At 43.3% G+C, this 16,016-nt stretch overlaps 1 protein-coding gene across 1 annotated transcript in view; it reads left to right on the top strand.

Annotated features, from left to right (window-relative positions):
• ENTHD1 (ENTH domain containing 1) overlaps positions 1-8,054 on the top strand; it is a 96,527-nt gene extending 88,473 nt beyond the window's left edge. Inside the window, exon 6 of the mRNA XM_008705539.1 lies at positions 7,453-8,054. Within this exon, the coding sequence (XP_008703761.1) occupies positions 7,453-8,054 (602 nt within the window). The remainder of the gene's footprint in view (positions 1-7,452) is intronic.
• Positions 8,055-16,016: the final 7,962 nt, after the last annotated feature.

Genomic DNA, 16,016 nt, shown 5'->3' with positions numbered 1-16,016 from the left:
AGGACTACCGTCTAGGGGGAAGGGTAAACCAGAACCAGAACAGCCCCCACGAATGCTGAAACCCAACTCCAGTGAGAGCAAAGTCATTGCTTCATATCCCGTCTATCTTCTGGAAGACAACGCAATCCTTTCTTAAGAGCTCCTATTGTTTTTCATGCAAAATTTTTGGCATTTAAAATTCAGGGGAAAAACAGACAGCAGAAACAGACCCACAGATAAGCTAGATACTGATGTTATAAGATAGGTACTTTAAAATAACTGTGATTAATAGGATCAAGAGCACAGAGGGAGGGGCGCCTGGGTGGCACAGCGGTTAAGCGTCTGCCTTTGGCTCAGGGCGTGATCCCGGCGTTATGGGATCGAGCCCCACGTCAGGCTCCTCTGCTATGAGCCTGCTTCTTCCTCTCCCACTCGCCCTGCTTGTGTTCCCTCTCTCGCTGGCTATCTCTATCTCTGTCAAATAAATAAAATCTTTAAAAAAAAAAAGAGCACAGAGGGAAAGATGGAGAATTTCATCAGAATACTAGCATGAAATGAAAGTTCCAGAGCTGAAAAGTACAGTAGCCCACATGAAGACCTGGAGGGCACACTTCAGTCAAATGAGGTATCAAAAGAGAGCCTCGGTCCTGGCAGAGGAGCTGGGCAGTTCTGCCGGAAATCCCAACAGGGAGGGAAACTTGGGAGGGGTGAACCTCACCCCACATTCCGTATATAAACTCTGCCTGAATCCTTGACTGACGAACTATACATAGAGGGGAAGACCCCAGTGCTTTAGGTGGGGGGAAAAAGTGAGCACTGGAAATTATAAATATGTGGGTAAATATAAACTTTATTTTTATTCTGATTTTTTTTAATGCATGTGATTGTTAAAGGCAAAATTTTCGTACTGTGTTTGGGTTCTAAAAGATGGAGATGGAGTATAGGTTCCAACATAGCACAGAGAATGGCTGAATTGCAGAGCTGTTAGGGGCTCAGTCTCTGGGGCCGCACCGCCAGGGCTCATGGTTTCAGCCCAGCCACTGGCCGCGTGACCCGAATGCATCAGTGTCTTCATCTACAGAATGGGATAGGGCTGGCACTGCCACACACAGCTGCTGGAGGGGGTCCATGAATTCACAAACATGAAATGGATCCGGGCAGGATCTGGTAGCAGGCAAATGCCATAGAAAAGTTTGCTGTTACTCCAGTGTCTGTATTTTTAGTTCCACTTTTCAAGCTCTAAGCCCTCAGACCCCTCCTAACCCTCCAGATCCATTCTGGTTATTTCCCATTAGTACCCAGGAGTTCCCTGCTTATTCTCAGGAACGAGGAAACTCCTCTGCTTCCAGAAAGGGCATTCCAGCCTGAGGAATAATGCACAGTTGTGACTGAACAAAGGGATTCTAGGGAGCTCCAGTTCATTCTCCACAGGGCAGCCAGATGACATGAGGGCTCATATTCCCCACTGAAACCCCAGACTTCTCTCTGTGTTCCTAGAGATCACATAGCCTTCCGCACCCTGTGCGGTCTAGCTCCTGCCTCGCCCAGCAGCCTGGTGTTCTTTCTGTTTGTCAAGTAAACCAAATTGCTTCACCACCTTTGTACTGTTGTTCCCTTGGACCAGAACATTTCTGATCCCCCCTCCCCCAGTTCACTCCTACTCCTCCTTTAGGGGTCAGCTCAAACAGCACTTCTGCAATATTTCATGAGCCCCTTGATTATTTCAGATCCCCCTCCCACTATATGTTGTCTTAGTACCTATAATTATCCTTCTAGCCCATATTCTAATTCAACAGAATTATGTATGTATTGAATTGTTTAATGTCTCCCCCACTCCCCAAGTGGAATGGCATCTTCCTAAGGGAAGGGACCATGTCTGCCTGTTTTATTATTGTATCTCCAGCACCAAACACAGTGTCTTGTACATAATAGGTTCCCAATATTTAATAAGTGAATCAAAAGCAACCTAGTAAAGCAGGGATGGAAAGTGTGCATGAAGAAGTAACAGAAGAAAACACTGGAAAAATTATGCCAGGACAGATAATGAGGAGCTGTGTGTGCCAGGTTAAGAAGCTTGGACTTTCTTTATTTTGAAGAGAATGCAAGTCACTAAAGGTGTTAGGCCGGGTGAGTGGCTTTTTAAATGTGTTTTAGAAAAATTACTGTGTCAGGGAATGTGGAGGATTGTCACGGAGGGTGGGAAACTGGGGCAGGGAGCCGGGCAGAGGCTGTTGCTGGGAAGGAAACCGGGTGGGAGACGGAAGACTCAAGCAGGCAAAGGGGAGGGCGGCTAGCCTGAGATGGGGCATGGCCCGGGGCAAGTGGGCTAGAATCCAGAACAGAAAAAATACTCACCTCATCCTGAGGGCCTCTATGGAAGGAGGGGAAAGGATTAACAGATGTGAGGGAAGGGTTTTGTGGTTTTTAATAATTAAGATGTATTGAGTTTTCATGCGCCACACGTTATGTCATGGCCTCCATATCTTACTGTCTGAGGTCGCCTGCCCAGACTGAGGGGTTTGGAGTGGTGGAAGTGCGGTGAAAGGACTAGTAAGATTTAGAACGGCCACTCCAGAGAATGGAAGAAGGAGCCGTAAGACACCGATTCGTTGAAGGAGCCAGGAGTGGTAATTTATAGGAATCCTAATTTGCAGGATCCTTTTCTCCAACAGTGCTGAGCAGCCTGGGGGTAGGAATGAAAAAGGTAGATATTTGAATTGAAATGGGATTAGGACAGAAACTTGCAAACCATAGCTTTGGGGCCAAACAAGGCCCTTCCCTGGTTTTCTAAATGAAGTTTTATTGAACAACCGCAGTAACTGGTTTACATGTAACCTTTGTCTGCTTTTGTGCCACAACAGCGGAGCTGAGTAGTTGCAATAGAGACTGTATGTCCCGTAAAGCCTAAAATATTTGCAATCTGGTCCTTGACAGGAAAGGTCTGCTGACTCCTGGATTAGGAATTCGCAGCAGATAAAGCAGAGAACGTGGCAGGGAGTGATGGGGGGAGTGGAGCAAGAAAGTGGTTCAAGTGATGGATAATGGGATTCTAGACTAGACAAGAAAGGAGAGTCAGGTGGGCACTGATGGAGTGAGAGAAAATAAAAGGATCATTGGATCTACTGTCTCGATGAGGCCAAAGTGTAGATGCATTCAAAGGAATGAGAGGGCTGGATGCAATCAAGAAAAGGTAACCTTGGAAGCAGGATTTCAGAGTAGGGCAGTTCTGAGTGATGACGTGTTCTAGGAAGTACTCAGAGGAGTGGCTGAAGGTGACTCTGGTTGAGGAATTCAGGAAATGATGAGGTAGGATTGATGTACCACTAGTCTCCATGGACACTGGATGATCGAAGCTAGAAAAGATAGCATCTGTTTTCTGCTTTTTCTATTTTATTGTTTTAAGAAGTATTTGTGTCTATGAAGGGTCCAGGCCTGGTGGTATAAACACTTTGGAGATAATGAGCTGGGTACATTTAATAAGATTTATACACTCACAGGATAGCAGATTCCAGCCGTCAGGGGGCTGTCCAAGGCAGCCACCAATTACACGTTAATATTCTCATTCTGATACTTTCACTGAATGACAGATTTGCTGCAGCAACCTCCTTTGACCTTTTGATGCTAAATAATTCTGTTCCTAGAACAGTCCATTCCTTCTCCTCCTCCGTTTAAATTTAAAGTTATTTATCTGGAGGTCAGACTATTCCTTTAAGTCATTAGATCGTTTGTCACACACACTGAAAAGAAGAAAGGAGCCAGTAGATGCACAGGAGCCAGACCATAATATTCATGAGCCACAGTTTGGGCGAGTGTGTTAGACTGTGCTGGACTTCACTTTCTAATTTGGAGGGAGGAAAAAAAATCTATACATTCTTATGCTGGGATGGTGGTGAGCATTCTCACTGGCTCCATCCTTTGTTTATATCTCATTGATTCCATTTTTGTGCTCTGCATTTCAGTAGTGGTTGTTCGGTAGAGCTGCTTTTCACCTCATCCTCGCTAAGGAAAGAAACCAAACATCACACGCACACACACGCACACACATGCGTGCACGCACGTTCTTTGACTTTTTGTCTATAAAGGCTTCAGAGCCAGAATGATGAACATTTCCCAAAAAGAAATGGGGGAAATGGTAGAAAACAGCTCTGCAAACTGTCTCAGCTAACCCTGAGCTCCCGGTCAGGCTGGTTCAGAAGCAGCAGCAGAGTGGAGGGTGGCAGGGGGTCTATCATACCCGGCAGGGAGGTCAGGGCAGCACCCGGCTGCGCGGCCCCCAGACACGGCCCCAGCAACCCCTCCAGCTGTGCAGCTCCTGCCTGCCTTCTTGCAGACAAAACGACACACCGGTTTGATTTTTTTAATTCAGTAAACCACATTTATAGTTCATAGGTAAGTGAGAAAAGTCATCATTAATCCAATAATCCAATCGTCCCAATAACAATTTAGTATTAGTGATTAGGAGCAGACTCGTTAGCATTTCTCTCTAACCCTATGTTCTTCCTAAATCTTTTGCTTTCATGTAGCTTATTTATAATAATAACATTAAAGTAAATTTTCAAATATTGTATTTTAAAAACTGAGATCTAATTCATGTACCAAAAAACGTACCCTATTAAAGTGTACAATTTAGTGGGTTTTAGTATATTCTCAGAGATGTGCAATCATCACCATTAATTCCAGAACATTTCATCACCCCAGAGAAGTCCTGCATCCATTAGTGGTCACTCCCATTCCTCCCTCCCCCTGGCGCTCCCCCTAACCAGTAATCTACTTTCTCCCTTTGCCTGCTCTGGACATTTCATGTTATGGAATCATACAACATGTGCCTTTTGTGTCTGGCTTCTTTCACTTCACACGGTGTTTTCAAAGTTCATCCATGTTGTTGCATGAATCAGTACTTCACTCTTTCTTCTGGCTGCATAATATTCCACTGTAGAGATAAACACGTTTTATTTATCCTAAATTCATCAGTTGGTGGTTATTTGAGTTGTTTCCACTTTTTAGCTATTGTGAATAATTTTGCTATGGACATTTATGTAAAATGTTACTTTTTACATCACAGAACAAAAATCAGACTGTTTTAATTCATGTGTATAGTTAACTCAACAGTCATTATATATCAGGAAAACTGAGAGGGAGGAATTGGACGAAGAATAAAAAGTTCCTTGGTTTTACAGTGAGCAGTTAGAAGTGTTTAGTTGACCAAGGACCTGCTGCTAACAGAAAAATTTACATTTACAACTAGAGCCGCGTATTTGCTGCGTTTCAGCTCTGGTGGGTACACTGTAGGAAGAGGATGAACGTTAATGAGATAGTCGCATACGTTCTGGAGCGAGCGGGAGCCGGAGCAGGGTAACAAAACGGGCAGGAAAGGCCCCTGAAGTACAGCTTGAAGTGTCTGCTACAGCTGTGGTGTGTTTGGAAACAAAAGTAAATTGGTGTGCGGCAATTAGAGATGGAGTGGCTTTTTATGAGCAAACGCCTGTGAATCGAAGCCACACAACTGTAAACAACGATAAGCCAGTTAGTCAGCACTTGTAGCTACAATGCGAAGGAAAGGTGGACAGAGAGGAGGACACGGTGATTCTCAGACTTTGGCGGGCAGCAGAAGCACCCGGAGCCTTGCTGAACCTCGGTTTCCTGGGCACCACCCCAGTTTCTGATTTCGTTTAAGGGGATGGGGCCCAAGAACCTCATTTCTAACAAATTCCCGAGTGCTGCTGCCGCGTGTTCGGCAATCGCACTCTGAGAACCACTGGCATCAAGGGAAACCAGGTTCAAGTTAACCAGGTTATCTTCATCACGTCACACCCATGCGACGACCACAACTGTGTTATCCTTTTCCAGTGAACTGCCGGAGAACGTGCTACCCCAGAACGGGCGTACGCCAAGAAAGAGGGAGACATGGGATATAGAGAACAGGACAACCAACACAGGGGATGGTGCAGGATGTGTCAGGTGACAGCTGTGACCCAAACAGAGCACAGCCAGACCGAGCGGCGGAGTAACTCAGGATGCACACGCGTTGAGGCGCTCTCATCATTAGCACGCCTGTCACCATCATGCCCTCTTTTCAGTCCAAGGACAGGCGTCAGGATAAGGCTGACCTAGATTCTTCTGTGCGCTCCTCTTGCCTCGACCATGTGCCGATGAAGTTCCTGTTTTCCTTTTCGTGTCCTGCTACTGCGGCGGCTGAGAATACTCATTTCACCCCCAAAATGTCTTGTGATTGGAATTTTTCCTAAAAGCTGGAGACGGGCCTCAGAGAGCTTTGAAGCAGAAAATAGAAGCCGCCTGCCCCAGCCGTGTTTTTTTAACAGGAGATTCAATTTAGTTTAAAGGGACATGCAGATGGAAAGCAAATAAAATAATATATAAGTCACGTGTGCTAAGGGGTCAGCATTAATTTCCCTGTTCTATGACTTCAGCTTTTTCTTCTTCTTATTATTATTATTATAGAGTAGCAAGTCTAGTTAGCTGCGACGACGTTGGAACCTGAGTTTGCCAGTTCATACCACCTCATACACACATGCGTGTAAAAAGCCATCCCAAGACAAGAAACAGTTCTGTGTCAAAGAAAGTTTGGAAACCACTTGAATAAATTACTGTAGATTTCTCAGAACTTTCAGTGTGCTAATGTTCATTGTTAATCTCCTAAAGAGAGGCACAATATGCAATTGCCCAGTCTTCTCTGACTTTACAATCCCGTTTTCACGAAACATCTTTACACCGTAAGGAACACAGCATTCCTCAGAACAGTCCTCAGGTAGGGAAATAATGATTTAGAGTGAAGTGCAGAAGAGAGTTAGTATGATTTTGCCTGAAATGAAGTTAAAATGTTATCAAATTTTTAATTTTACAAAAAACAAGTTTAGAATGCTTTTTATTTTACTTGTTTCTTGGTGAAAAAAAAATTATATATGTGTACTCAAATGTTCCAGATCTCAGGTGGGCTGGAGTTCAGTCTCAACTGTATTTGAGCAGTTAGAGAAAGAGATTTGTTTCACAGCTTTTGGGTACTTGTAGTTGGTTGTTCATTTTGCCATAATATTCTCTGTAGAAGAAAAAAAAAGATGAAGGAATCTAAGTTACAGCTTTCTCACACCGTCTAATTTAAATGCCAACTTAAAATGCCACCAGCCAGTAGAATAGGGTGTAATACTTTACTTTTCTGTTCTCTCTGGTAAGTGTAGTGTAAAAATATGTCGGACACAGTTCAGAGCCAAGGCGAGTATTGATACTTACATGTTAGTTTCATTTCCATGGCGGTATTGGTGTATGATACGCCTTTAGATTTTCTCCACCTCCAGCTTTGGGTTTATTTAGGCTTATTATGAATATTTAACATATAACATTATAAGTCATATATTTATGTTGAGACCGTGCCCACAGCCTTTTACATGGTAGAATTATTTTAGCTATTATTCTCGTTTGTATGTTGCATAATCTTTCTCTCCCGTTTATACCTTTTAGTCTCAACCACCTCTGAAGGAACATCCTCCTTTTCCACTTTATCCATGTCACCTCCTGATTCAGCCTCTTCAGAGAAGTCTGTTCATCTCTTACACCCGATTTTGGCTGGACCTTCCTTCTGGACTCTGTCTCATCAACAGTCTTCTGTCTCCTGTAAGGATGAAGATAAGATAGCCAGGGCTCATGACCCCTTAGCTCCTAGGGGCCTAGTGTCTTCTGATGACGAGGAAAATGACAACCTCAATCTACTGAAACGTGTTCCGGATAACTCTGAGTCGGCCAGGAAGCACCCAAGTCCTGCTTCTGGCAGTAATTGGGCAGAGTTTTCCACTGCAAAGGTAGACCACTTCACCTCTATGTCCTGTCCGAGTTTTCAGACAACTGAAGCCCTGCCAGGAGAGCCTGAAGGAAACAATTCTGTTAAAATTCTCCTCGGGGAGGTAAAAAATGCCATAGTCAAACTACATGAAGACCTGAGCATGGTGATACGGGAGCTTCATGTCATCAACAGCCGTCTGGTGAGCATGAGCGGGAATAGTCTGCAACTAAGCCAGTCTTCACAGCTTCCCCAGTCTTCTGAGGGGAACTCAGATCACATCTAATAAGCTCCATAGTCTTTTTTGGTAGAACTCACGTGGTTCCACTTCCCAAAGACTAAGTTAACCTCCTATAGATTCTCATTATTATGGCAAAAATAGGGTGGTGGTTTGATTTTTCCTTGTCAGGCTCATTAACAAATCTCTTTCAAACCAATAAACTCATTTGGTTTACTTTTTAAAGAGAAAAGGTATCACCTTTTATAATATTATCAGTTTAGATATGAACTAATGTTCCTTTGAAACTGAAGAGAATTTCATTCTTCCACTCTCTGGACTTTACCTCAAAATATGTTAAACATTAGTGGAAGTTGTGGGAAGACCTTAAACTGCAAATGGCTGGTCTAGAGCTTTGGGATAAGCAGCAGTAAGAAGCCCTTCACAGCCTGGGGTAGAGTTTTCCTATGGTCTCATGCCAAGTTTCAGATTCCTCAGACCAAGGGCCAGCAATCTTTCCCTTCTAGTGGCTGCCACTGTTGGTTGGGGGTTACATTGAGACAAGTAGGACACGGAACAGGAAGGAGTTTTTATTGTTAATGTATATTGCAAAGTGAATTCAAATGCATACTTTTTTCTTGTATTTGGAAAAATAAATTTGATATTTTTCATCTAATATGTATCTTTTTAATTCATTAAGACAGGCTTTCAAGTAGAAATGTCTCAATTTTTACATTTATGGGAAAATGATCTAGTTTGGGGGTCATAGACCAGTGCTTCTCAACCCTACTGCACATTAGAATCACCAGAGATGCTTTTATTCTGTTCTGCATTAATTTGAAAGGACAGTGCAAGGGCTCCATGTACCCATCACTCAGTTTCGACAATTACCAACTAAAAGCTAAAATAATTCCTGATTATTTTGAAGAAATATGGGACATTTCAAAAATATTCTAATGTTGGCTGCCTTCCCAAGCCAAAACTGATTTTCACCGTGTTAACTGGTTTAAGAACTAGAGGGAACTGCTAGTGAAACTGGTAGAGGGAAGACTGTGACGTGGGAGGAGGTTTGACATATTCGAGGAGGGGCAAGGAAGCCACTGTGGCTGGTGTGAAGTGAGGAAAGGGGAAAATAGTAGGGGATTTGAGGTCATAGAGGAAAGAGCAGGAGTAGTGCCAGATGACATAGGTTCTAGAAGACCTTTGTTAGAGATTTTGGCCTTTACTCTATGAAATAAAAATTGTGACAAGGTTTTAGGGTAAAAAGATGATCTTAGGGCTCTAAATGATCATGTTGGCTTTGGGGGAGAGACGGAGGCAGGACCATGGGGTGAGGCAGGTAAGACAATTAGAAGGCTATCGCAATTATCCAGAGAAGAGCGGATAGTGAACCAAACCAGGGTAGGCATAGTGAAGGTACATGAGAAGTGATTCATTTAGGGATTTGCTGATGGTTTGGATAAAATATATGAGAGAGAAGAGTGACAGCTAAACCCAAGGTATTGGATTGAGCAATTGAAATTCAGGATGAACTTGCCATCAGCTGGAATGAGGAATGTTGCAGATAGGGAGAATTTTGAGGCATTCGGTTTTAGATAGGTTAAATCTCAGATGTGTATTCGATAACCCAAGTGGAGATATCAAGTAAACAATTGGATGTGGGAGCTGAGTCTGAGAGAGAGATCTAGACTGGAATGGAGGCTGGGGTTTAGTAATTGGCGGTTATTTAAAGCTATGAGACTGGATAAAATTGCCAAAGGAGTGAGTGTGATAGTGGAGAGAAGTTGAAGGCCTGAGCCCTGGGTCATTCTAACAGAAGAAGATCAAGAAGTTGAGGAATCAATGAATGGGGCTGAGAAGGAGCTATACTGAGGTAGGAACAAAACAGTACAGTGTGTAGTGTTTGGGAGCCTACAGTGCTTTTCTCTTTTTCGCCCTTGCCTCTTCCATATGCATTTCAAAAGCGCCTTTCCAAGTTCTTTCCAAATCCTATTAGATTTTTTTAATGTTTTTATTAAAATTCCAGTTAATTAACATGAAGTGTCATATTAGTTTCAGGTGCACCATATGGTAATTTAGGGAATTTTTTTACAAATTTAATCTTCTGATCTAGGAGCATGTCTATCTGTATGTTTCTATGGGTCTCCTCTTATAAAAGGCTTTATGTTTCGTCTGCCAATCCATGTGCATGGTATATCTTTATGTTCATTTATGTGTTCTCTTAGTTTTCTTTCAGTAAACTCATTATGTCCCCCACAGAGGCTTTCTGTTTCTATTTTAAAGATTTAATCCTTTCATGCCTGATACTTTTGTGCTATTGTAAATGCTACCTTTTTGCCAGTTTTTAAATTTTGGAACGTAACAGTTGATAGAAATCTAAATCTCCATCAAGATTCACTAATAGTTAATATGTTACCATGTTCGCTGTATCTCCCTCCCTTGCTAAACATGTTTATATCTGCATACACATTATGTAGACAGGTAAATAGGTAGACACACACACGTGTTGCTGAACCATTTGAAAGGAAGGTCCAGATATCCTGACACTTCACCACAGAATACTGCAACTTACTACCTGAATCAGGGTGATTATTTTCCAACCTATCTTCCAGTTAGTTCTCTCTTCAGCTGTGTCTAATCTGCTGTTAAATCTTCCCATTTGGTTTTTAATTCAGTTATTACTCATTTCATTTCTAGAATTCTCCTTGGTTCTTTAAAACTCTTTTAAAAGATTCTTTTTAAAAACTTTTCATAGGTCCGTGTTTCTTGAAGATATTTTCAAGCATAATTCTACTAGTAAGAGTATTAAGCAAACTAGTATAGAATTCTTACTAGTAAGAAAAATAGGTAAACTAGAGAGTATTCTTACCAGCAAACTATCAAGAATATATACTTTTAAGGCTATAAATTTCCCTTTACTGAAACCCACAAAAATTTAAAATTGATATATAATTCACATACCATTAACTTTACCCTTTTAAGGTATATAGTTCACTGGTTTTAGTATATTCACAGGGCTGCACAACCATCACTGCTATCTCATTCTAAAACAGTTTCATCACCACAAAAAGACACCCCATACTCATTAGCAGCCACTCCCCAAAATTTTCCCCTCCTTCAAGCCCCTGGCAACCTCTAATCTACTTTCTGTTTCCATGAATTTGCCTAGTCTGGATATTTCATATAAATGGAATCATGTGGCTTTTTCTGTCAGGTTTCTTTTGCTTAGCATAATGGGGGGGGTCAATCATATTGTAGCATGTATGAGTTCTTCATTCCTTCTTATGTCTGAACAATATTGCATTGTATGGATATGCTAATTCCGTTTATTTGTTCATCAGTCGAGGGACGTTTGGGTTGTTCGCACTTTGGGGCTACTATGAACAATGCTGCTATGAGTATTTGTGTGAACACGTTTTCCCTTCTCTTGGATACACATCTAGGAGTAGACTTTCTGGGTCATATGGTAACTCTTATGTTTAACTTTTTGAGGAGCTGCCAAGATATTTTCTTAAGTAGCCTCACCATTTTACCACGAGGATTGGTATGTATTGTTTTCGTTGTCCTTTGGCTCAAAAAATATTCTAATTCCTGTCATGAGGAAGTATAGAAGTATATTTCTTAGCTTCCCAGCAATTTTTCTGTAATAATTCCAACATCTCAAGTTTTTATTTGTTTTTGTTATCTATTGCCCTGCAATGATTTGTGCTCGAGATGTCATGTTTCCTTGTGTACCTAATTATCTTTGTGTGCTGGTCATGACACTTGAAAATTAATTTGTATGGTTAATACAAGAATTTGTTTTTGCTTCTGCCAAGTGCCTGGTGCTGTTGCACCCCCATACTGGTTAGGTAAATGAAGGTCATGGCTTGAAGTTTTCTAGAATACCCAGGTAGGTTAATCCCAGACTGAAATTCCTCATAAAGGATGGCTCATTTCTAATTCACTCTCATTGCGTAGCCGTTGGGTTCCCCTTTGTTGTAAGGAGCATGTCTTTTTAGACTTCCCACCTGTGTGAGCTCATTTCTGTTCCTATTGCTGTCGAAAGGAAAGTTGGCATTTGTTGAACTCAACGAATGCCCTTAGGGGAAAGTGGTGTCTGTGATCATTTACTTACCAGGTCTCTGGGGTTTTTTTGAGTATCTATTGCACACAAGACTCTGTTCCGAGCCCTGGGGATTCAGTGGTGAACAAAACCAGATATTCCTGTCCTCACAGAGAACTGAGTTCTAGAGTTCTGGAGAAATTTGATAGATTAATCAAATTGTTTTTTAAAAAACTGTAAAATCTAATGGTTCTGGGAAAGGAAATGTAGGTTTTGACCTAGCTGGCAAGGGGTTCGGGGAAAGCTTATCTAAGGAAGTCACTTGGGCTAAAATATGAATTCTAGGATTATTGAAGTAAGCGCCACTAATGACATGTGGGGCAAGTCAACGTCTTTATGAAATAACAGAGCATAAAATAAGAATGAAATCTTAAGACATCTTCTGTTGGCTTTCTTCATACATCTGGGAGACCCACAAATGGATTCTTAAGGGATAGTAGGATACAGCATCTCCTTTTTTTACTGGCCTTAAATTTCGTAGTTGTACACTGCTAAGAGTTGAGAAGAAACAGGGGCGCCTGGGTGGCACAGCGGTTAAAGCGTCTGCCTTCGGCTCAGGGCGTGATCCCGGCGTTGCGGGATCGAGCCCCACATCAGGCTCCTCTGCTGTGAGCCTGCTTCCTCCTCTCCCACTCCCCCTGCTTGTGTTCCCTCTCTCGCTGGCTGTCTCTATCTCTGTCAAATAAATAAATAAAATCTTAAAAAAAAAAAAAAAAAGAGTTGAGAAGAAACAAAGCCCCAGAGACACAGCACTCCTCCCCCGCTTCCCCCATTACCAAGAGGTGTCGCCTCAGATATCTTGAAATTCACTCAGAGAAACCCCACAAATAACCAAGGCAACAAAAGCTATCCCTTTGAGAGACTACCTTGCATGCACATAGTAACTTCAGATTTTAACTAGGTTTTACGCAGCTCATATATTTTAATTCAACCATTTTTTAATTAGTATAATTAACAAGCACTTATTTGAGTTTCTATTTAGCCAACTCCATTAAATGAATAGAACAAACTTGGCTTAAATTAAGAACGGGTACATTCTGATTGACTTTGTAATTGTCTCAGATTAAAAATACGTCATTAAATGCTATTAAGTATTTTATTTGAAACTTGAGGATCTTATTATAAGGCAGTTATGAAAATATTGTACAGTTTACGTATTGTCAAATTACTGATGTGTTCATCCTTTAGATATTTACTAAACACTAGCTATGAGTGGGCAATTTGCTAGACACTGGGGACACAATGGTGAACAGTCCTATCCTCAGAGTTGCCGTTTCATAGGCAGAGTATGATATGTGAGTCCTATGAGTTTAGGAAGCAGGGGATAGTGTGGGAGGGCCTAGTGAAGAGGGGCAACCAGCTCTGATTTAGGGGAGGGTCAGGGAATGCTTCCTGGAGAAAATGAAGTCCAAAGTGAATCCTGAAGGATAAGCAGGAGCTCGTCAAGCAAAGAGAGGGTAGAGAGAGAATTTTCTACGGAGAGAGAACGGCGTTACAAAAGCTGGAAGCAGGAGGGAACTAGGTGAGACTGAGAATGGGACAAAGCAGGTGGGTCAGAGATTTGAGTGCCGTGGTTTCCCTTCATGCAGAGACACCATGATGGTTACGTAGTATTACGTAGTATTAACCGACTGAGTAGCAGAGAAGGACTGAATGACGAGTAAACGGATCTTCTTGGAAATGAAGTCTCCTAAAAATTTGGGAGTTTCTAAAATCCATTCACAAACTGATAAAAATAGACTTTACAGGGGTTTTTTGGAAACCTTGGTGACTCATGTTCCGCACAAATGGGACGGTTGTGACAGTGGTTTGCTCTGGATGTACAAGGAGCGATGTCCTCGTGTGCATTCCCTCTGGAGAGAAGGTGAGTCCTGAGTGCAGTCTGGGGGTCAGTTACATGCTCATGTACTGGGGACTGGTTTTCGAGGTCTCACTGTAGTTTTAATAGAGTGGATTCTGAGATGTGATAAAAGGATTTAGATATGTGGAATTGAGAGATTTTTCTTTCTTGCAGAACAAGTAATTTGAGGAGGCCAAGCATATTATTGTTATGCCAGAATATATGTGCCACTTCTTATCAGCAGGCAGGCTCAGAAAAGAGTAAATTGGCTCAGAAGAAACTAGGTTTTCAAGATGATTTTGTTTGGTAATTTCAAATTCTGTTTTCTCACTGATGGTGCAGAAAGTTCTCAAAGATATGGTAATTATTGCAGAATTATGGCTTCAGGCGTTCGCAGCCATTCAGTGAAATTCCGTTGTAAAACATCATGATCTGTGTGTTCACTTGTGCTGCAGTTGAAAACTTGTCCCCGCTACTGTGTACCGCATCATTCTTACAACTCAGTAGGAAAACGCAGAAAGCAGACGTTCTAGGACTTGCTGATATAATTAAACATAGGGCCTGAGACAGCAATGCATCAAGGATGAGCTCCAGAATTCTAGTTTGTTATTATTATTAATAGTACTATAATAACAACACTAATAATGGTTGACATTTATTGAACGCTAACAATGGTCTAAGCACTTTTTAATTCTCTCAACAACCCTACCAGGAAGGTTCTAGTATTGTCACGTTGCATATGAGAAAACAGAGGCTAAGAAAAGCTAAGGAACTTGCCCAGGGTCACACAGAAAGAAGTAAGGGTCCATACCATCCCTTGAGCCCCGGTCTGCCTTGGTGTCGAGTTTGTGTGTGTCACCAGGTGGCCGCACGGCCTCGCAGTCCAAGGGAAGGGCAGCCAGGTGGGCTGTGTCAGCACTGGTTGGGACAGGAAAGTGGAAAGATGGCAGGTCCAGCCTGTCTGTCTGCAGCTTTGGGGGCAGCTGGAGCCCCTCTCTTCCGCACTTGCCCTCCCCGTTCACATCCCGTTCTCCGGCTGGTCACCCCCTAACTCCGAGGACCGCGTGGCCGCAGCTGCCACCCAGACCCTCTGGAGATTCTTTGGTTGCTTTGCCTGTTTCTGAAAAGCTATCTGCCTCCACCCCCCTCCCCAGCCGGCCCTTGACTTCTCCCACGTCTGGAGGCTGGGGCAGCTAGAACATGTTAAGAGCTGGTTTGGAGGTGAAAAGACTGTCCCGACTTCTCTTTTTCTTACTTCATTAAAGCTGGGAAACATCATGGAGCCACACACACTGATTTACACGGGGACTGTTCCCCAGCAGCGGTGAGCTTCCACTTACTACCAGGGTCTCTGCCTCTGGACTACGTAATACACACTTGAAAACCACGCAGAGCTACCCAGAAACAGCCAACAACAACTAGAGGAAAATTCGGTTTTGAATTTGGTTACATGTAGCAGTAATATGTTCATACTTCTTAAAAAAAACATGTGGTGGGGGCACTTCGTCGTGTATCTTCACGATTAGTTTCATTAATCCCAGCACTAACGATGGCGGGAGGAGGGATGGGAGGTCTGCAAGGAGGGCAGGGAGGCCTGGCTGGCTGCCTTGGTGGGACCCACGGGGCTGCAGGCGGCTACCGGCGGGCACACTGTGCCATCCTGGCGGCCGTGACAGAGGGCATGGCTCCAGAAGAGGGACTCTCACTGTCCCCCCCCCAAGCCTGAAAGCCAAGCGGCCTGCGGTCACGAGGCAAGGGGACCTTAGAGAAGGCGCACAAGCCTGGCCTGCCCCCCTCAAGATCCGCAGGTGTGCCCGCACAGAAGCAGGAGCCTGCGGAGGCCAAGGGAACCTGTGGGGAGGATGGGACAGGGCTGCAGGTGGCCCTCCAGAGCTCCGCTCCTTTCCTGAGCACAGCTTCCCAGATCTGCACCTGCTTGCTTGTCTGCCGAGAAGCACCGCTGAGCACGGCGGCCCTGCTAACGTGGCTTCTCGGTGGTCCCCGTTCTTGAAGGGGAGGGCTGCGTGACTGGCCCTGACCAGCGTGGGCCCCATCGGGGACGGTAATGGCAGGCGGCTTAGGGACA

The sequence above is a fragment of the Ursus maritimus genome, unplaced genomic scaffold (assembly GCF_017311325.1).
Source record: "Ursus maritimus isolate PB19 unplaced genomic scaffold, ASM1731132v1 scaffold_21, whole genome shotgun sequence".
NCBI lineage: Eukaryota > Metazoa > Chordata > Mammalia > Carnivora > Ursidae > Ursus > Ursus maritimus.
Note: the sequence above shows the minus strand (reverse complement) of the source record. Positions and strands in the feature narration are given on the sequence as shown.